Source organism: Phoenix dactylifera, unplaced genomic scaffold (genome assembly GCF_009389715.1).
Source record: "Phoenix dactylifera cultivar Barhee BC4 unplaced genomic scaffold, palm_55x_up_171113_PBpolish2nd_filt_p 000591F, whole genome shotgun sequence".
Taxonomy (NCBI): domain Eukaryota; kingdom Viridiplantae; phylum Streptophyta; class Magnoliopsida; order Arecales; family Arecaceae; genus Phoenix; species Phoenix dactylifera.
In genome coordinates, this window is record NW_024067990.1 from 246254 (window position 1) to 267484 (window position 21231).

The window sequence follows — 21231 nt, forward strand, 5'->3', positions numbered from 1 at the left end:
AAAGGGGAATCGCGGATAATTTGGAGGAAAAAGTTGGCAGCGGAAAGCGAATCTTGGAACTGGAAGAGGAAAAGGGCGAAGGAAAGGCTCGAAGGGGAATCTCGGAATGGGAATTCCAGAGGAAGAGTAGCAGAGGAGGGGAATTGGGTTTGAGGGGAGGGGGAGGGGGAGGGGAGGGAGGAATCTAGGGTCGAGGGGCAGGAGGGGGAGGAAGAGTTGTCGGCTCTCTTCTTCTTTTCTCCTCGCTTGTGGAGACCAACAAGAGTAGGTGGAGGAGGATGAGGAGGAGAGAACGATGACGGCAGGCAGTGGCGGCGTTGGTGACGGTGTATTGTCGTAAAGGATGGTCGTCGTCCGGGTAGACGTAGAGTGGAGAGGGAGGGTTGAGGGAAGAGTCAGGACTCAAGTCACTCGGGCGAAGGAACCGAAAATCTGTAGGCCGGGATAAGTCCCCCGACAACTCGTCTCCGATTAAAGGCCCCAAGCCACCGCTGATCGAGAATCCACCGCCGCGACAGCTTGGACGCGTCTAAACGAAATCTCGCCCAACGTCGCGCATTTTATAACGGCCTTTAAAAAAAATATATTATTATTATCATTATTAGTTTTTGATACAAATGGCGACTCAAACTAAACTCGTATGAGTTGAGCCAATAATATTAGAAAAAAAAGTCAGCCAAAAAAAAACATTAAATTTTTTTAAAGAATCTCTCCATAATGATGAGCCACGAAGGAACGCCTAATTAGTATCACTGTTCGTCTCTTAATAGACATGAGTAGCCCAGAAAGAGCCACACTCTTTCAATGGCTTATATATGTTACGAAGCGGTGAGTGCCTGTCATCATAGCTGAACTAGTCTTGAATTCACTTAATCACCATAGTCGAATCTTCTTCAAAGTAAATGTTGATTGTTACGGTCTTGAAAAATAATTTTGTATGACATCCAAACAACTTTGTATTTTTTATCCTCCATCAGACTCCCTGGGTTTCTCTTTGATTTATACAAAATATAAAATTGTCATACCAGTAGCTTCTTCTCTCCTCCTAGCACATCCTATGTGTTGCACTTGCTCCTTTTATATGCATCTCGTTTCACGCATTGCAGTTACCATTAGTAACGGTATCAATCCGTTCACTTGTATTTAGAGGTGGCTTGCTTTTACTTAATTGGACCAATGTTTATTTAAAGTTTAAAATTTTAAGAAAAGGTTAAATTCATGCCTAGATATTTATAAGACCCTGTGTAACTTTTATCTTATTAACATAATCATTTTAGAGATTCCTGACTATCTACTAATTTATATTAAAGATGAAAACTAAGATACAATAGCCACAATGGAAAATTTTATCATGCGCTTTTCATTTTTCCCTTCCTTATTGTGTTGATCATTTAATCATCCACCTTCTCCTCTCCCTCCCAACTCTCTAATCATTGATTTTCTCCTTTTTCATATGTATTTATCTGGATCTATTTAGCTAGAAGATCAAAACCATGGTCGATAATAGTTTCGAAATCATTGATAGATTCAATATTATTGATAGATTCATTATCAATAGCTAAACCAAAGGTGATCTTATTTGTTATTATATCAATGCTTAGTCCATATTATGATTATGATTAGATCAACGAAGGAGTTTCAATCTTGTGCTATCACGTGCAATTTATATTGATAATTATATTTTTAGCCCCTTGTTGTTAGAATTTTCAATTTAGATTATTGTGGTAGATTTCAAGAATATATTCATGATCTTTTTTTCTTTTGATGAATCAAATGATTGGATCAAATTAATAAAAGTTGTACCTATCCTTAGATATTGGATACAAACACCATCAGTATATGTTTCCAAACAAGCATAAACATGTTTATGGCAGCAGGTTAGCAAGTCTAGCATGCTATGAACTTCTTAAAATTAGTGGTTCTTAAAAGATTCTGAAATATCTGCTCATTTCTTGTCGACCACGTTGACCAACGATTTTTTTCGAAAGGCTCCAAAATAGAGCTTATCACGAAAGGCTGTTTTAGTTTTTTTAAAAAATTAAAATAATTTTTTAAAATTTTTACCAAATATCCAACAAAAAATATTTTTGCAGAAAGTATTTTTTGGCTTTCCAAAAGTTTTCCCAAACAGACCTAAGTAAGAGTAAGGGAAGACAATTTAGCAGGGTTACGGGAGAGACCACCAATTTAACAGATCACAAGTTTCTGATCGTCGAGAGGCTAGAGGAAATTCATGGTAGATGGCAAGAGGAACACGGAGAGTTTCTATCTCGGCCAGCTGCGGCCAGGGTAAGCGGGTTCGACCGGTCAATTTCCCTCGGGGTGCACTGCGGGAAACCGAAAAACTATCTCATTCCAAGATATCCATCCCCGAAATCCTCCTCCCCCTCGTATTTATAAATTGGGCAAGTGGGCACGCAGGCTAGGGCGGTGGAGGCTTGTAAGACCATACGTTTGGAAGCCCGCCTTATCGAGTCCCACCCCGAAGCCTTCCTCCCTCATCGTGTGTTTCTTCTCCCGACCGTATACCCTCCTCTCTCCTCGTGCATTTCTTCTCCCCGCTCCCCCTCCGGAGCGACAGCTACTCATCGAGCAGAGGCGGCCATGGCCTCCATCATCGGCGTCTCGTCTCTCTACCGGAGTTCCAAGAGGGCCCTCCCGTTCATGTTTCCCTCCTCCGAGAAGCCCCACTTCTGTGGCCTCAGGGCTTCAGCCACGGCCACGCCCAGGGGCTGCTGCTGTTCCCTGCGGAGCTCGAGGCCCGCCGTGGCTCCTCCCCATCTGTTCGTCCCCTCGGCCGTGGCCTCGCCTAACTCGGTCCTGAGCGAGGACGCGCTCAAGGGGCTCGGCGATCTCTCCAAAATACCTCTGGAAGGAGAGGAGGACGAGGAGGAGTACTACGGCTCGGACAAGGAGGCGGCGGAAGGCCCTGCCGTTGGGGGAGAGGAAGACCTCGCCGTTGCCAATCTAGGGTTGCCCGAGCAGCTCGTGAGTGCTCTCGAGAAGCGTGGGATTACTCACCTCTTCCCTATTCAGGTAACGCGAGGGGTGCAAATCCTGTAGGGGGCAAAATATTACTTCTTGTTTAACCTCGCTTGCGTGATTTCTAAACCTGATAGGGGAGATTAACAAATAGCCCATCGTTGGAGATGACCGAACGGCAGTGAAACTCATGCACTATTCTATAACCGCCGTTTGACATCTGCATCATCTCTTGATACTCTCTTTTTTGATGCAATCCAATATTATGATAGACGACCAATCCGTTAGTTCGAATGCCCGTTGAAATCGACAATTTATCCTCTTTTGTAGTTAAGTTTTTGTCTAATACTGGTAGTGGTAAGCCATTGAAACATATCCTTTGGTCGTCATCGTTTGAGGGTTAGTATATTATTCGCCTTGCACTGCAAGATGGTATTGAGAACTGCTATTATCCTTTCCTGTTTTGATTTATCTACTTCAGGATTGACTGACGCACTCTCTTAGCTAGATGGGCGGATGCTCGGATAGTTGCATCTGCCACTATTATTCCTTACATGTTTTAGTTGTTTCTCTTAGAGGGCTGTACTGCTTCCTGCTCTTGAAGGCAGAGACCTCATCGCACGGGCAAAGACTGGGACAGGGAAGACGCTGGCTTTTGGAATTCCCATCATTAAACGACTTGCAGAGGATAATGAACGCCAAAGCGTCTCAAGGTTTTTATTTTTTTCTCCCTTGCTTTGTACGTTATCTTGCATCAAGGACTCGCTTTTCTTCTTATTTACTTTTTTGCTTATTTGCGTTGTCTGCTCTTGGTAGGCGAGGTCGTCTTCCCCGGGTTCTGGTTCTAGCACCAACAAGGGAGTTGGCCAAGCAAGTGGAGAAGGAAATTAAAGAGTCGGCACCATATCTTGGCACTGTCTGTGTCTATGGAGGGGTTTCTTATAATATCCAGCAAAATGCACTGGCTCATGGCGTTGATGTGGTAGTGGGAACTCCTGGTCGAATTATTGACCTGATTAATAGCAGCAGTCTTCGCTTGGGAGAAGTTCAGTATTTGGTTCTTGATGAGGCTGATCAGATGCTTGCTGTTGGATTTGAGGAAGATGTGGAAGTGATATTAGAAAAGCTGCCGTCAGAACGTCAAAACATGCTATTTTCTGCAACAATGCCTAGTTGGGTAAAAAAATTGGCCAGGAGATATCTGAATGATCCCCTGACAATTGACCTGGTAACTACTATGGTGCTGTTTCATTTATTTTGTAATGATTTTTATACCCACTGCTTGTTTTTATTCCTGCTGATTTTCTTCCATCCTCACTGTCAGAGATGTGAATCAGGTTTGGGCACAGATAAATTTTTTGTAATTTAAGCTTCACATGAACCCTGCCAAAACAGATACTATACAAAATTCTTTATCATCGTCTAATGACAACATAATTCATTTATTAGATGCCCACTTATGCACGATAAGAAGAATGGTAAAAAACTTTTGTGTTCGTATTGGATAATTTCAGTTATAAAAAAGGATAGATTTATAATGCTTCCTTACCATGGTGTTGGTGAGCTTTTGTGCCAAAATGCATGGCATGTTGTTTAAGAGATATAGCTATTAGACAGATGGATATTTCTGATGCAGCATAAAATTGTCGTTATAAAAATAAAAGATTTCTTGAGTATGCGTTATTTGTATCGACCAAGCATGTTTTCTTGTTATAAATTTAATATTTTCTTCCCTCTCAAGCAAGGAATGCGGAATCATCCCGAATCGGACTGTTCCACCCATTTCGAGCTGTACCGGTGGCTCCGACGTAGAAAACGGTTCACCGCTGGAGACGGAGAAGAAGAAGAGAAAGAGAGAGTGAGCAGGGGAGGGAGAGAGGAGCGGCGACGGACGCCGGCTGAGGCCGCAAGGGGGGTGGCAGAGGCCTGCTCCTTCTCCCTCCCTTCCCCTCTCTCTCTCTATTTTTCTCTTCTCCTTCTTCGGCTCCGGCAGGTTTCCTCTCTCATTACGGGCTTGGCACGGCCCGTGCCGACTCATGCCGCTGGGCAACCGATATGGTGCCAGGTACCGGCATGGTGGACCTTGCTCTCAAGGAACATTTTTGGATCTGAGAATACTTGAATGATCATAAACATGCTAGTTTGCTGCAAAATGCATCTCTTGACAGTCAGATTCTCTTTGGAAATTAGGTTATGGTGTAAAAAGCTTTGGCAACTAAACATGTTAGTTTTTCTCTTGTGAATGCTCGTTGGCAACCCTAGGCTGCTAAATGTAAAATGTAAAGCATGCACTCATGGACTCAGGTACAGGGAAGAGAAAATGGAGAAATCTGCACAAAAGGAATAAGTTCCATTGACAGGTCGATTTAGCCTGGAGCTGCTATAGCTTATTAGGTAATCAATAATATCTTATTCTAAACAACTTGTTCTGATTGGCTCGTTCAGCGAAGAAAGGACTATTGCATGTTTCTTTCTTTTTTCTAAGCATGTCTTGTAAACCTTTTTTTTTTAAGAAAAAGTTTCCTATCATTTTGTGTTATTTTAGTTACAAAATATTATTCAAACAAGCTAAGACATGGTCATCATAACACTCATATAATGATTTGTCATACTGTATTTGTAAAATAATATGTAATTTGAATTTGGTAGTTTATAACTTTGTATTGCATGGTGGCTTAGCTTATATTTCACTTACTGAATGCAGTTAAAATTTATTGGGATTGAAATATATGAAATTCCAGAACCCGAAATTCCTTCTCTTAGATTTTGAATTTGATCAAATGGTTCAATTGAGAGTTGACGGTTGTCTATTCCTTGACATCTTATACCTCCAAAATACTGATTTGAACAACCTATTGTCCTTCGTATGTCATATGACTTCCAGAGCTGGCTAGCAATTTCTTAGTATTGCCATATATGGCAAGAGCTCAAATCATGCTAATATATAGTTGAAACAAATTTGGATGACTAATTTAGTAATTTCTTGCAAGCATGCGATTGCATGAGGATATTGAAGATTCTTGGATACAGGATTAAAGTTTGAAGGAATATGCATCATTTGAAAGTAAAAGCTCTGCTGTTTTCCATATCCATATACCGTTTCTAGGGCATATGTATTCTGGCATTGTAATTGCATAATATGTGCCCTGTTATGCAATAGTGACCTGGTGCTACTTTTACATGCATTCATGCATAAAAAAGTCAATATGTGAATACGTGTGCATCTTTCTCTATCTTTGTTTAGTTGTGCTCCATAAAATATTCTTAATTCTTTTCATGTTTCTATATTTTTCATTTAGGTTGGTGATCAAGATGAAAAACTACCAGAAGGAATTAAACTTTATGCCATTCCAACAACTTCAACTTCAAAGCGCATGATCCTTAGTGACCTAATCATGGTATGTTTAGAATAGCTAAGATTGACAGTGTGCTTATCTTGTTCATTGTTGGCGTACCTGTATGGTTCAGCTTTATCAGATGCTAGATAAGATGGTGATCATAGTTCTGTTTTAATCATCAGATAAGAATATTCAACTTTTCTTCTTTTTCTGATCCAAATAAATAATCAACTTATTATGATCTTACTGGGAGATGTGCAGGTTCTGTATTTTTCCAGTTTAATTTTGTGCGATGCACTGGGCAGTTGTTTCTTGATAGCCCTCTTGTAAACAGTATTTGGAATTGTTTGGTGATTTAGTTATCATACTATTTACAGAACATATTACATTATTAAACTGTGCTAGGTTCTCTCATCTAGGTCTTTCTTATTCATTCATGAATAGTATGATTTAGTTCTGTGCTAATTCCCTTTCTTATTCATTCATGAATAGTATGATTTAGTTCTGTGCTAATTCCCTTGCTTTATCAACCTCTGTGAAGACTCCTTATGAATCTGTCATGTTTTATTTTAATTTTACCTGCCCAATCAGATTACGACGTTGTTAGGCTTGTCAGAAAGTGTCCACTTGTTGATTGAATCCTTCATGGGGGCAAGAGTTCCTGGAGAATACATTGTCAAAGCAGTCTCTCTCTCATCTAAGTCTTATTCATTCATGAATAGTATGATTTAGCTTCTGTGCTAATTCCCTTGCTTCATCAACCTCTGCAAAGACTCCTTATGAATATGTCATGTTTTATTTTAATTTTACCGGCCCAATCAGCTTATGACGTTGTTAGGCTTGTTAGAAAGTGTCCACTTGTTGAGTGAATCCTTCATGGAGGCAAGAGTTCCTGGAGAATACATTGTCAAAGCAGTCTCTTTCTCTCTTCTCTTCTCTCTCTCTCTCTCTCTCTCTCTCTCTCTCTCTCTCTCTCACACACACACACACACACACACGCATACACCCACACTCCGACATGCACTTTTGCTGATAGCTAGTACAGATCAAGGTTCGCAGTCGGTATCGAATGCTGTACCGGTACCATCCTATTACAATGTTGATATGCAGTACGATACGAGACAACATGACATACCGAATGTCGGTACGGGATGGTATGTCCGGTATTGTAGGGTATCGACTAGTACAACGAACCTTGGTAAAGGTACCGATTTGCTTCCTTGAACCATTTTTGCACAGTTTTCTGTGTGATACTCAGTCACCATGAGAAGTCTTGAACTTTATTCTCTTACAAGAAGAATCTATTTTCTTTCTTTATTTCTTTTTTATCTAACAGTATAATAAACTGCTTACTTTTTACTTTTTCAGGTATATGCAAAGGCTGGTAAGACCATTGTTTTCACTCAAACAAAACGGGATGCTGATGAGGTATCCATGGCTTTGACCAATAATATAGCATCTGAGGCACTGCATGGAGATATATCTCAACATCAGAGGGAGAGAACATTGAACGGTTTTCGTCAAGGAAAGTTTACTGTGCTTGTTGCAACTGATGTTGCTGCTCGTGGTCTTGACATACCAAATGTTGATCTGGTAGGTTTGGTGCAATAGCCTCACTTTGTGTGACTGCTATAGCATATTTGTAGAATTAATTATATTCTAATGATGCTGATGAAGGTCTATTATTTTTTCCATACTGACATATAATTCCATGGGTTGCATCCACGTCTCTCAAAAAACATGCAAGCTAACCAATTCAACATTTTATGGATTGTTTCATTGCTTTTATTGTACTGGCGGTATGAAAACCTCCATTAACTGGTCCAGGTTAGTTATGTTATGCAAGCAACTTTCAAGGTTATGCGCGTCAAGTTTTCAGCATTTGGCTGTAAATTTTCTTTCCATTCACTTTTTTACTAGCAGGCTAATTAATTATAGGAGGACCAAGATCAATCAACTTTTAATACCCTCAAGTTTTTTTGTCAACCAATCATTACTTTGACATTTTAACATTAAGTCACATGTTTTGTTTAATAAATTCAATGCTTTAAGAACATAAGCTGCAAGCATTTAATTAATTTGTTAAAAGAGCCATGGTCAGCCAACATATAGTAAGTCTCCGTTCGCATTTGGCCACCTTATTTTTGCTCTATAAAAGTATACAATGAAATGTTTTGAAAATTTGTCTTCTCCTTTCACAGATCATTCATTATGAACTGCCAAATGACCCAGAAACCTTTGTCCATCGTTCTGGTCGTACTGGACGTGCTGGAAAGGAAGGCACAGCGATCTTGATGTTTAGTAGCAGCCAGAGGAGAACTGTTAAATCACTGGAGCGTGATGTCGGATGCAAGTTTGAATTTATAAGCCCACCACAGATGCAGGAGGTGTTGGAGTCATCAGCAGAGCAAGTTGTTGCTACTCTGCAGGGTGTACATCCAGAGTCCATACAGCACTTCCTTCCAACGGCTCAAAGATTGACAGAAGAACTAGGAACAAATGCTCTTGCTTCTGCATTGGCACATTTGAGTGGATTTTCTCAACCACCTTCATCTCGTTCTCTTATCAATCATGAGCAGGTAAAAAAAATGGGTTTGGTTTTTGATAATTTCTCAGGCTTATTTGTATAGCATTTAACAGAAAAGATACATGATCTTTGTCATGATGCAGCATGTTTGAATCCAACCTGATCCAATTACTACTAAGTAGACATTTTTAATTTAGTTGTGTATTTTTAACCGGTAAAGTATGAGTTAGAACTGCTTGACTTGATCCAACTATTCGTTCTTAGTGAATGATCCAGTTGCAAACTGAATTGATAAGGCTATGGAGTATAGTTTGCGCTATCCCATCCTATATGAGCATAATGTTCGTGGTGCCTATATGCCATGAAAAGTAGCAGTCTATATGCTAAACAAGCTTTTGTTAAATTTAGTTACGTCTTCATGTTTCCTCCGATTCATCTGCCCTATCATTTGCAGGGATGGGTGACATTACAGTTAACACGTGAACAAGAATATACAAGAGGGTTCTTTTCTCCAAGATCTGTTACTGGGTTTCTTTCTGATGTCTATCCTGCTGCTGCTGATGAAGTTGGCAAAATATACTTGATTGCAGATGAAAGGGTTTGTGTTATACCAGAGAGCAATTTTCTCCTAGTTTTGCCTTTTCCTCTTTCTGTTATCTACTGCTGGCTTTTGTCTTCCTCAGTTCTCTGCTATATAATTGATAATGCAGATCAAAGTTGTTAATTTTTATCATTTTTTAATTTTTAATACATAAACTTTCGCTTGTTCAACAAAATTCAAATTTGGGCTTCAAATCTGCATAGGCTTGCATTTGGATGCACTGGCCCGTTTTGCCGGCAAAGATATCAGCACTTTAGCAGCAATTCTTGTGAAATATTTATTTTAGTGCAAGTCATTCCAGTACCCCCTTACTGTGATATCCTTCATCACTGCATATAGTTGAATCATTTCAATATTGACATTGGTGCTATAATCCCTCACCGTTATGCAATGTATAATGAAATAGAAGCCATCTCTTTTTACCTTTATCATCTAAGCTTACAACATGGACATGTTAATATCTTAAAATCTTATTAATATATTATTTGCTTTCAAATTTTTTATCGGTCCCATATTACTGCACTTTTTATTTGTTTAAGCAAATCTCTGTTGCCTGTTTATTATATCAGGTTCAGGGAGCGGTTTTTGATTTACCTGAGGAAATTGCAAAAGAATTACTGAAGAAGCAGCTACCTCCAGGAAATACCATATCCAAGATCATGAAGGTAGTCTTTGAGCTTTATTCTCTTGTAAGCAGCTTTGCTGATATCTGTGTTCAAATTTTTACACCAAAGGAGTGTGTGTGAAGGGTTCATTAGTGTGCATGTCCCTTGACATCTGAAAATGTTATTTTTGCAGTAAAGCCTTTAACTGGAATTCATTTAGAATGGATTAATAGCTATTATAATGAAACCAATAATTGGTCAATAGCTATTACAAGGGAAAATGATGTCTTTATTTGATTCTCTCTCGACTTACAGAATAAGATATTGTTTATGAACTGACATAGAGTTCTGAAATCAAAAGATATTTTAATCAGATGAAGATACGATGTAAGATTGAAAAAGATGGTATGCAATAAATCTAAGTTTGTTGTTGATTAGGATCAAGGTTTTAAATGCCATGGGACGGAGGTTGTCCCGGTTTCCCCATGGAATAACAGTCATTATATGTATATTCTGATGTCTTAATTCTGAAGAGAGGAGTTTAATCCTTCATGAAGGCCTCATTATTTGCTCTTTTCCTGGCTTGCCGTGTAGGTCTTAGGAGACTTTAATCACCCATAATATCTTACTAGGGATGAATTTGACATCCTGATTTCTTTAGCTTGAATAAGAGAGCCTAATACTTTTTATATCACTCTTTCTTTGTTGTTTTCTTGGTTTGTTGTTTCGGTCTTGTCATGCTACCGTAAGGATGGACTGGGTCCGTCATTTGAGTGCTGACATAACTGACATGCTTTCGTCTTCTGTGTGCCTTTTTGCAGTTGCCAGCCCTGCAAGATGATGGTCCTCCAACAGATAATTATGGCAGGTTTTCAAACAGGGACCGCGGTTCCAGAGGTAGTTCTAGAGACCGAGGTCGCAGGGGTTCCAGAAACGGGGGTGGGAGTTCCAGAAACTGGGGTGGCCGAGACAATGATAGTGGTGATGGATTTCGGCGTGGTGGCAGGAGTTACAGAACCGATAATAGCTGGTCTAGGTCATCCAGAGGGAGTGGTGATGATTGGTTGATAAGTGGTAGAAGATCTGGTCGGTCGTCATCATTTGGAAGCAGGGACAGGTAAACTACCAATTTTCCAGATAGTGATAATTTTCTAAAATTTAAGGTTAGTTTACTTAATTTCTTTGAATTCAGGAGCAAAGTTCTCTAATTTAGAAACTGCAGACTATGACTTGTTTGATGAGCCTGCTGAGAAGTTGTGTTTATAAAAAAACTTTCTTTAAGAATCAGATGGCTTTATGCATAGTTATGGTGGCTCTGAGTAATTCAGCAGTTCAATCTATTTGAACCATACATGACCAGTTAAATGTTGCAAAACTGGACTAGCAGTTTTATACTGAAATATAGGTAAATTTTCTTTTTTTCTTTTTAATGAATCTTTATGATTGTTTAAAATTCTCTGTAATACATTCCAGATTATATATCTCCACATTCTCAATGTAGCCTACTTTTTAACCTATAATAACAGGTTTCTATCAATTTCCTGGTTCTTGGCCACTGTTGTTATTGGATACCCTCCAATCTCATACATGCGATAACCTGTTTTCACGGGTGTGAACAACTGGCAGTATTAACTCTCAACAATTAACCATTGTTTCCTGATTTTCTCTTAATGAGAATTTCGAAGCTGTCCTGGGTCTTATATATACACTTCCAAGAATTGGACATGTGGAAACAACAAAGTCTAGGTTAATTAAAAGAAGGTTGTGAAACTAAAGATATTAAGATATAAAAGGAAACATCTAAGCCTCTGACTGGTAGATGGCACTTGCTTGATATGTTCTGATTGCAAACCTGTATCAGGTGGACTTTTGGTGTGTCTGGCCTGGACCTTTTTTGAAAGAAAATCGTGTTCCAGAATTACTGCTAGTATAAATGCATTTCAATTTTTTGGTTTTCGGACAGTGTACAATCGAACAGCCGACTCTTGCTGAGATGTTGCTTCTGTAACCTGAATGTTGTTTTTCTAGCTTCTCTATGTTTATACCTTGACCTCACTATCCTACTTTAGACACAGTCATTAATTTAACTTCAATCCTGTGATGGTTACTTTTGCAAATTTCTGAGATTGCATCTTTATAATGCAACAGAAACTTTGGAGGTGCATGCTACAATTGTGGCAGAAGTGGGCATCGAGCATCAGAATGTCCAACTAAGTAGTTACTTAGAAGACGGAAGCTCTTGAATTTTGATTGCACCATGCAATCCTGTCCTGATCTCACAAGAGTTGTATAAGACTACATGGTGGGCAAATCAGCATGTCCAGTTGCTCCATAAAATTGCAATATACCGTGCAAGATCTGACTGGTGGCCAATGGGTTGGGAGGAGGTCGTTATCGTGTGTTTATTAAGTACTTTGTGGTTTTGTCAGTGGGGTTTTTTCCCCTGGGGGTTGAGGTTGATCGAAGGGGCTTCAGGATATTGAGTACTTGTTATTCACCTTCATACACGAAGGTATTTATCAGAGGAGTGCTAAAACAAAGACCAAATGCATCATCTAGATGAAAGGATTGCTGATGACTTGTCGATCATATATATATGTATCCGCTAATGCCTTTTTAGCAGTTTGTGTTTATTAATCTCGCTGCTGATATTGTTGTCCTGTTACCGATAATCTTTGGTATATCAGAGCTGGCCAAGTGCACAGGTTTTCTTTGTTCGGTCGCATGTATCATGCTTAAGGATTCAAGTAGTATAATTTGCATTGGATGTGTAATCCTTACAATTAAAAACTATCTACGAACTTCGAAAATCAACAGGCATTTATGCTGCAAAGGCCGTCACTGAGGTGAACTTAAAATACAGACTGCCGTGCATAGATTTACAGTTAACCGAAAGGAAGACCTAAAGCTATTTTGAAGTGGTATATATTTACTGTGCCACTGGTTGGGTGGCATTGTATGGAGCTTTTCTGTGGCACGCCATTTCTCTTGCTGCTTGGTTATTGGAAATTTTGTTGGACATATGCATACAAGAAATGTATAGTAGATCATTCCCATCAAAAAAGGATGGCCTAGTTTTTTATTTAGAAAGCACAAGATATTGCTGCAACTTTATATTCCTACTCAATTATTCATGTGCATTGGATGTGAGTGCAACTTTTAATCAAAGTTCTGAAAAGATGCACGGCTAATGCTAGGTTGACGCTTGATAAAACTGAGAAAGAAGAAAGTGGGGGGAGTTGGAAATGGTATAACTTGGAAAAAGGGGGAAAAGCTATGAACAGCTGGAAGACATTTTGTCAGAAGGGTTAATAATAGCAACCTAACTAGTCCTAGAAAGGAATGCCAAAGTGACTGGAAATCACGAAATTTATTAATCACCTCGCTGGGAGATGATGCGGACTGATCCCCACCAAAGTTGGCGCCCCACCGAAGTTGGTTCTTTTTAGTAATTTAAGCCGATGATGTTCTGATTATAAAAAAATGCAATTAGCGGTTAGTACTAGGATGGCGCGAAGCAACGCACAAGAATTGCCAGATCTGCTTCGAAGATTATTGTGTACACTAGACTGAAATAGTGAGCTCGCTTCATGTTGAGTTTGGAAGGTTCCATTCCCATATGTGCTTTTGTGGGATTGATGATCCTTAAGGAGCGGCGATTACTAAATTACGGTGGAGAACATCTGCACCAACCGTGACCGCACTCTTTCACATCCATGTTTGATGTATTATTTGCTTTGAACTGTGAACAAGAAGAAATTGGTATTCCTTCGACAGTCTTCTTTTCTGCCTTCGCTTCTCTTCGTACTTCTGGATGGCATCAAGGTGATAGCTAGGTAGAAATTGGGTCTACTTCAGAAACCCACTAGTCGAATCTCATGGCCGGTTCGGGTCCCAGCAATCGGTACTGGGTTGATGGGCGACCCAGTCCATTTGCAGCCCTAGGGACAGGCTCCCTGTGTTTTAATTATTTTTATGCATTCTATGAAGCTTTTTTTTGTAGGGCGGAATGCTATGATTTTTATATTCTACTAAGTTTATTGCACGCGCACCGATTTTGTTACTTGACAATGAGCACAACCAACAACTTGCAGCCTCTGGATGTACGGGCAACATATAGAGTTCAGCCGATTCCAGAGGCTTGACATGAAACTTTTGTTTCTTATCAAAACATTAGAAGCATGCACTGCATATCTGAGGGGAAAAATATATGATATCTTGACCTCGGCGTGAACCGGTCCTTTTGACTTTAATCTGAACCGAGGGGAATGACCTCAGTAAAACCGAGGTCACCTTGATCGAAAGCAATAACGACCGACAGATAAATCAAGGTTGCGGGTAAGGTGCGATCAACATTATTATTGCCGCGTGCTGCTCGCACGGGACAATTACCATGCTGTCAACGTATGGCCGATCATTACTACATAGTTAAGGCATGTAGCACTAAGTCAGGTAACAAGGTAACAGATGTATATTTTACCCTAGGGACAATCCGGGGATCCTCAAATAAGTTCATTTGGAGACTTCTATTTATAAACTTTTTTTTCCTTCCACATTGTTGCTCTATTATTCTGGCTTAAGCATTGGAAGTCCTCCGCCAGAAATTTTGCAGTAAGCGGACTTCTCATAGGTTGGCCTCGGCGGTAATCAATTCTTACTCACCTCGGTCTCACCCGATCTTATTTCTCTTAGGTTCTCACCGACTTAGCGCACGCCGAGCGGCGAACAATTTCGGCTCGGAATTTAGCAGCAACAATATCCATATCTTTGTCATTTCTACAATTAAATGTTTCAGTTTAACCAAGTGTTTCATGTATTAGTCTATCTTTGACAAAATTAACAATCCCATTCGACCGCAAGTGGGATACTGGGATGTGCTCGCGGAAGAAACACGCGGTACGTATCACTATCCCATTCCATCACTCATTCCTCAAGGCACAATTTCTGACATGGGCCAATGTGGCCAGGGCCGGCCTAACTCTTAGGCGATTGTGGCGGTTGCCTAAGGCCCTGGCCCAAAGAAGACCTACCGCAGGAAAGACCTCAAAGACAAAATAAAAGAAAAAAAAAGACCCTCCTGTGAGTTGGACTTAGGCCGGTCCACTGTAGAAAAGGCCTCAAAGACAAAATAGCCTTAGGCTCCAAAGACAAAACTGCTACTGCTCGCCGTTTTAGGAGTCGTAGAGCCTTGGGTTCTATAGGTGCTGGAACGACCCTTGGTCGTGTGTACGAGGGTAAAAAAAAACATGCCTGGAAGGGTGGGAGTTGAAGATTGTGAAGATAGAGAGAAGATAGAGAGTGAACTACGAGTCGTTACGATAAAAGGGGCAGTACCTGGAAATATACTCCGCATTACACCTGCCAAGGTTGTTGGCAAAAACGTACCCAAGAAATCTCTCCTACATGCTAATCTGCAGGCTGTGACCTTTCGCTTCTTCTTTCCTCAGTCTTTGAGGAAGAAGAGGGTCCTGCCCATCCTTCTGTTGGAGTTTTAATTAAAAATAAAAATTTTTATTTTTATTTTCTAATTGTTAGTTATTTTAAATACTTTAAAATAATTTTTTATGAGTCAGAAGAGTTGTGATTTTTTGAAAAAGAATGTTAGTTTCTGAAAAGATACGGTATTTCCGCAATGTTACATATCTTCGGAACCATCATGTCTCTTCGGTTTTTCGGATAGAATCTATAAATAGATTCCTCAGGATTAATCAAAAAATAATCCAGTCTCTCTCTCACTCATACTCTGTCTCTCGAGAATTTCTCCTATGGATAAGGAGTTCTTTTACTCTTCAACTTTCTGCTTTCTATCTTTTTATCTTTTCTGTGCATCTAAATGAGTCGATCGGATCAAGCCTCTACAGCGATTGTGCTCGTCAGAGAATGATTGGGCTGAGCTGGGTTATTGTACCTTGGAGACAAGATTGTCGCAGACCTACACGTAAGGGCGAATCACGTTCTTAGGGCAGTGTATATCATATGCCTCGATTCAGGCAAGCTTTTTTTAATTTTCTGATTTTATTTTAGTAGACTATTCCTTTATAATACTTCTATAAAATAAACATATAGTAATTTTTAGACAAAATATTTCCAACAGCCTAAGAACGTGAACTTGATTGTACTATATATATATATATATATATATATATATATATATATATATATATATATGTTTATCAAAATTTAACTTGCAAGCACAAAATTAGATTTAGTTTAATTTTATAGAAATTTAAAAGCCTTAACTTCATTCAGAATGTTGTTTTTTTCACAAAAATAGTCTTTTAAGAAAGTTATATTGCTCTAAAAATTATGTAAATAATTAGATTTAGAATCTAACTCAAAACCTTATGACTCAAAAGAGTATTAATAAAAAGATGAACCGACACATCCAGAACCGTCATAAATTTGTAAGACAACTCAAAAAGAGTAATGTTGTTTTCTTAAAATTTGTCAAGTCTAAGAAAAACTTGACAAATCATTTAATCAAGTGTTTGTCTAGGAGTGGAGTCCTAGATTCATCGAGGGGGATGGTGCTTAAGCCCATTATTTGGTCACTAACAATGGATACCTAACCTCTGTGATTGAAGATTCTATGAAGGAGGTTCAATATCGTAGAAACGAAACTGATTGAGCGATCGTATCAGAACATATTTTTTGGAGTATATCTTCTCCCATCTCTATGATGAGTGCTCTTATTAGTAACAAAAATATTTACTGAAAGGTTGAGTTATACTCTTAATAAATCCAAGATAAAAAATTTGCTAGGAATTAGGTCACAAATATCCTTGGAGAACTTACCTATGTGAGAATTATTGTATAGGCTACGACTAGGGATTTGGGCTAATCCTAATGAAAAATCAAGGTACTAAGTGCAAGGCCTTTAAATAGTGCTGACCGTATAAAGATCCAATTGATCCATTCTGTGAGTGTGATAAATAGAAGGTTTAAGGTCTAATCTACTATGGTTCCTTTAGATAGATACTATTAACACTAAGTGAGGTTCAAGTCCATGGGACACCTTACCTATTATACGTATAAGTTGCTCAGATATTCTACTTTATGATTTTAAAAAAAATATTTTGTGAGGGATTGTTGGAGTTTTAATTAAAAAAATTAAATTTTCCTATCCCCAATCTTTAGTTGTTTTAAATGCTTTAAAATACTCTTTTATAAGATACCTTTTTTAGAAGAGTTGTGACTCTTCGAAGGAGAACATTGATTTTCAAAGAGATAGGGTGTTTCCAAAATATTACTTATCTTCGGAGCCATTGCATCTCTTCAGTCTTCCGGATAGAGTCTATAAATAGACTCCTCCGGGATTAATCAAAAAATAATCCAATCTTTCTCTCACTCGTACTCAATCTTCCGAAAGTTTTTCCCACAAATAAAGAGTTCTTTCACTCTTCAACTTTCCGCTTTCTATCTTTTTATCTTTTCTGGGCATCTAAAGGAGTCGGTCGGGTCAAGTCTCTACAGGGTCGTGCTCATTAGAGAAGGAACGGGCTGAGCTGGGTTATTGTGCCTTGGAGATGAGATTGCCGCAGACCTATACGTAGGGGGCGAATCAGAGTTCAAATTTAACCTATGCGAAAGAATGGACATGAACAGGGGAATGTGCAGGTTCATAAGCCTTATTGTTCCATATTAGTATGTGCATCTGCTGGTGCCAATCATTGAGTAAAGCTTCACTTACAATTTCTTTGATACATCAACGACCTTGCAGACTTGCAGTCTTTTCTTGGGCAAAAATGGACTGATCAAAATTGTTAAAGGGAGGTGGTGCTAAATGGTTATCATTGGAATTTCGTTTTTTAACAATCAATCATTTTTCTTTTTTGACGAAACCTGTTTGAAAAAAATTATTGTATACATTTGTGTCATGCCCAAGTGGCCACAAAAATTAGCACCATTTATAGAGAAAATTTTTACAAAATTATAATTTCATCCTCTAAGATTTTTATGATTCTTAGAGGCGCTTCTTAATTTTTAAAAATGTTCAAATATTCTTTTCAATTTTCTAAATCATTCTAAAATAATTTAGCTATTATTATTATTTGATGTATTTCACCAAAACTCTAGCAGCGGGCTAAGGCCATGGCTGCGATCACTGGGCTGCTGCCGTCGAGAGGTGCCGCCATGTGATGCTTACCAAGGGTTTCCCCTTCCTGCACCACCTCGCATGCGCCCTCAAGTCTAAAGGCGGCAGCGGCAGTAGCGGCGGCACAGCCTGAGAGCAGGACCTCGCAGCCAAATCTTCCCTTCCTTCTCGAGCAGCAACTCCTCACCACCAACCTTAATTTCCTGCTTAGTCTCTATCCTCGGTCGCCGATGTTGATCGCGTCCAGGGAAGGACCTCCTCCATTTTTCTTTGAAAAAAGGAGAGCCGGTCCCCCATTTCCGAATCCACTGTCGTCTAACCTCGCCATTCGAGATCACCACTAATCTTCGCCTTCTTCTTTCGCTAAACCCAGCCAAATCGAGACCTTGCTGGACCAAGTACAAGCGAGATATCTTCTGCTCTATTTTTCTTTGTTTTATTTTTCGACCCTCGGCCGGGTCTGGTCCCTGATGCAGTCAGGGAGAACGTGGAAGAATAGATAAAGAGAGGAGGAGAAGAGAAGAAGAAGAGGGAAAAGAGAGGAGAGGAGAACGTGCGGGAGAAATTTCAATTCACTTCATTAAAATCCTAATCATAAAGATAATCCCCTATATATATAGGGCCCAAATAAACACAATTAATATAAAACCTCCTTACATAGAAATAACTCCAAATAAGCCCAAAAATAACACAAATAAGCCCTAAAAATGCAAACAAGCCCAGAAATAAAAATAAAATAAATATGCAAATAAGATGGTGGACTAGGCGGGTTAATAATCAGCTCCGATGTCCCCATCAACTCCTTCCAGATGGGAAAAACTCGACCCCATCGAGTACAGGTCTGGCCGGCTGTCGTACTGCTCCAGAAGGTCAGGGTCAAGGCGCTGCAACTCGGCTCGCGAAATCCATGTCACATCCGATTCGGGTCGACCTTTCCACCGAATAAGGTAACATTGGTAACTTCCTCTCCTGGTAGATACAACATGCTCATCTAATATATGTTCTATGTGTTCTCTGCGTGCATGAAACTTTGGAGGTGGAGGCTCAATAGCAGGTGATGGGTCAAGGTGATCAACAAAGGCAGGTGTATCAACAAAAGAGTCAGAAGGAATGAATGTTGACTTTTTGTATGGGACTAAATCTTCAATATCAAATGTCGCACTAATCCCATAGTCTTCAGGAAGATCTACAACATAAGCATTCGAACTGATTTTCTTTAGAACTTGGAACGGTCCCGCGCTACGAGATTGCAACTTTTTGAACGTTTCCGAAGAAAGTCGTTCAGGTCTAATTCTCACCATGACATAATCTCCTACATTCAATTCTTTATAACGTCTGTGCAAATCAGCAAGGGATTTATATTTTAAGTTATTAGAGTGAATACGCTTGCTGATTTTCTAATGCAATGAATGCATGTGTGATGCAAATGAATGTGCAGACTCAGAGATTTTATGTTGATGAGATATGGAAATCAAGTCTATGGGCTGCTTAGGTTTATAACAATTCACCACTTCGAAGAGACTTATGCCTAAAGACCTATTGACCGAACTATTATATGCAAACTCGACTGTCGGTAACACTAAATCCCAGGTCCTAACACGCTTATCTTTTAGATATTTTACCAGGTTTCTAAGGCTATGGTTGACAACTTCAGTCTGGCTGTCGGTTTGGGATTGATAGGCGGAAGAAACTTTTAGTTTGGTGCCTATAATATGCCAAAGAATTTTATTAGAGTAGCTCACGAATTTAACATTCCTATCAGATATAATAGATTTTGGAAGGTCAGGAGGTCTAACGACTTCATTGAAATAAAGTTTGGCAACTTTAGAAGCATCAGAAGTCTTAGAACAGAGGAGAAAGTGAGTCATATTTGAGAAACAGCCCACAACCACAAAATTAGAATCGTGCTTGATAGAGGTACGAAGAAGTCCTAACACGAAGTCAATACTGACATCTTGCCATGGACATTCGAGACAAATCCGAATCTGGTGGTATCTACTCTTCAGGTCGATCTTGGAGAAAACCGTAGCACCAGACATAAAATCAAAAAAGTCGTCTAGCCTAGGGATGGAAAAACGATACTTTAACCGTGATTTTATTGATGGCACGGCTATCAACACACATCCTCCAAGACCCATCTTTCTTGAAAGTGAGGAGTGCGGGTACAGCACGGGGGCTCAGGCTCTCACGAACATGCCCTCGGGTGAAGAGTTCGTCAACTTGACGTTTCAGTTCAGTGTGCTCGTTTGGGTTGAGCCTATGATGAGGAAGATTTGGTAAGGATGATCCAGGAACGAGATCAATTGCGTGCTGGATATCACGCATCGGAGGAAGTGTATCTGGAGGATCCTCATGGAAGATAGAGTGAAACTCCTCTAGCAAGGAAAATACTGCCGGTGGGTGCTCAGGGTTCGACTCCACACTGATGGCTCTAGCCACAAGGGAAAACACAGGTGATTGGCTTTCGATATCCTTCATTACCTCTTTCGAAGTAATGATGTGAGGTGATTCATCTTTTTGTAGAGTGGTACTCTTCTTTTCAAGAGCGGGCTTTCTAGGAGGCAATGAGTTCAGTATAATTTTTCGACCCTGAAACATAAAGCTACACGAATTCGAACATTCCTGAAGTGTGACGTCCATATTGTACAGCCAAGGTCTCCCTAGAATGACATGACCTACGTCCATCGGAATGCAGTTATACCAGATTTCGTCTTTATAAGATAGGAATTGAATCGGGACGAAACATCTTTCCGACACTGAGATGGACGTCTTATCTACCCAAACTACATTATATGGGTTGGGATGAGGGGTAGATTTCAGGCCGAGGCGGGATACAACTTCGGAAGCAATGGCGTTGATGCAACTCCCGCTATCAAGTAGGATTTTGCACGTTTTACCATTGATCTTAATGAGCGTGTAAAACAGGGAGGTCCTACGCCAATCTTGTTCGGTCTTAGTCTGAGCTAGAGTACACCTAACCACATGAAGCCTAGGGTTTGGGTCATTCTGATCAGTGGGCTCCTTTTGGGGTTCAGCCTGGATAAACTCTAACCCGATCTGTTCGTCTACAAAGTCTTCTACAA

The 21231-nt window shown here is 39.7% G+C and overlaps 1 protein-coding gene across 1 annotated transcript; it reads left to right on the top strand.

Moving 5' to 3' along the window:
* Positions 1-2417: 2417 nt before the first annotated feature.
* Positions 2418-12769, top strand: LOC103713467 (DEAD-box ATP-dependent RNA helicase 3B, chloroplastic). Its single transcript, XM_008800408.4, has 10 exons — positions 2418-3036; positions 3559-3695; positions 3799-4210; positions 6282-6380; positions 7689-7913; positions 8522-8899; positions 9302-9445; positions 10018-10113; positions 10875-11170; positions 12202-12769. Exons 1-10 carry the CDS (start codon positions 2605-2607, stop codon positions 12269-12271), a joined length of 2289 nt encoding a protein of 762 aa, XP_008798630.2. The 5' UTR covers positions 2418-2604; the 3' UTR covers positions 12272-12769.
* Positions 12770-21231: the final 8462 nt, after the last annotated feature.

Bases quoted from the DNA above. Each gene is read 5' to 3' on its own strand.
- LOC103713467 (XM_008800408.4), top strand. From the start codon at position 2,605: ATGGCCTCCATCATCGGCGTCTCGTCTCTCTACCGGAGTTCCAAGAGG. The intron at 6,381-7,688 runs GTATGTTTAGAA...TTACTTTTTCAG, and splicing joins TCCTTAGTGACCTAATCATG to GTATATGCAAAGGCTGGTAA. The intron at 8,900-9,301 runs GTAAAAAAAATG...TATCATTTGCAG, and splicing joins CTCTTATCAATCATGAGCAG to GGATGGGTGACATTACAGTT.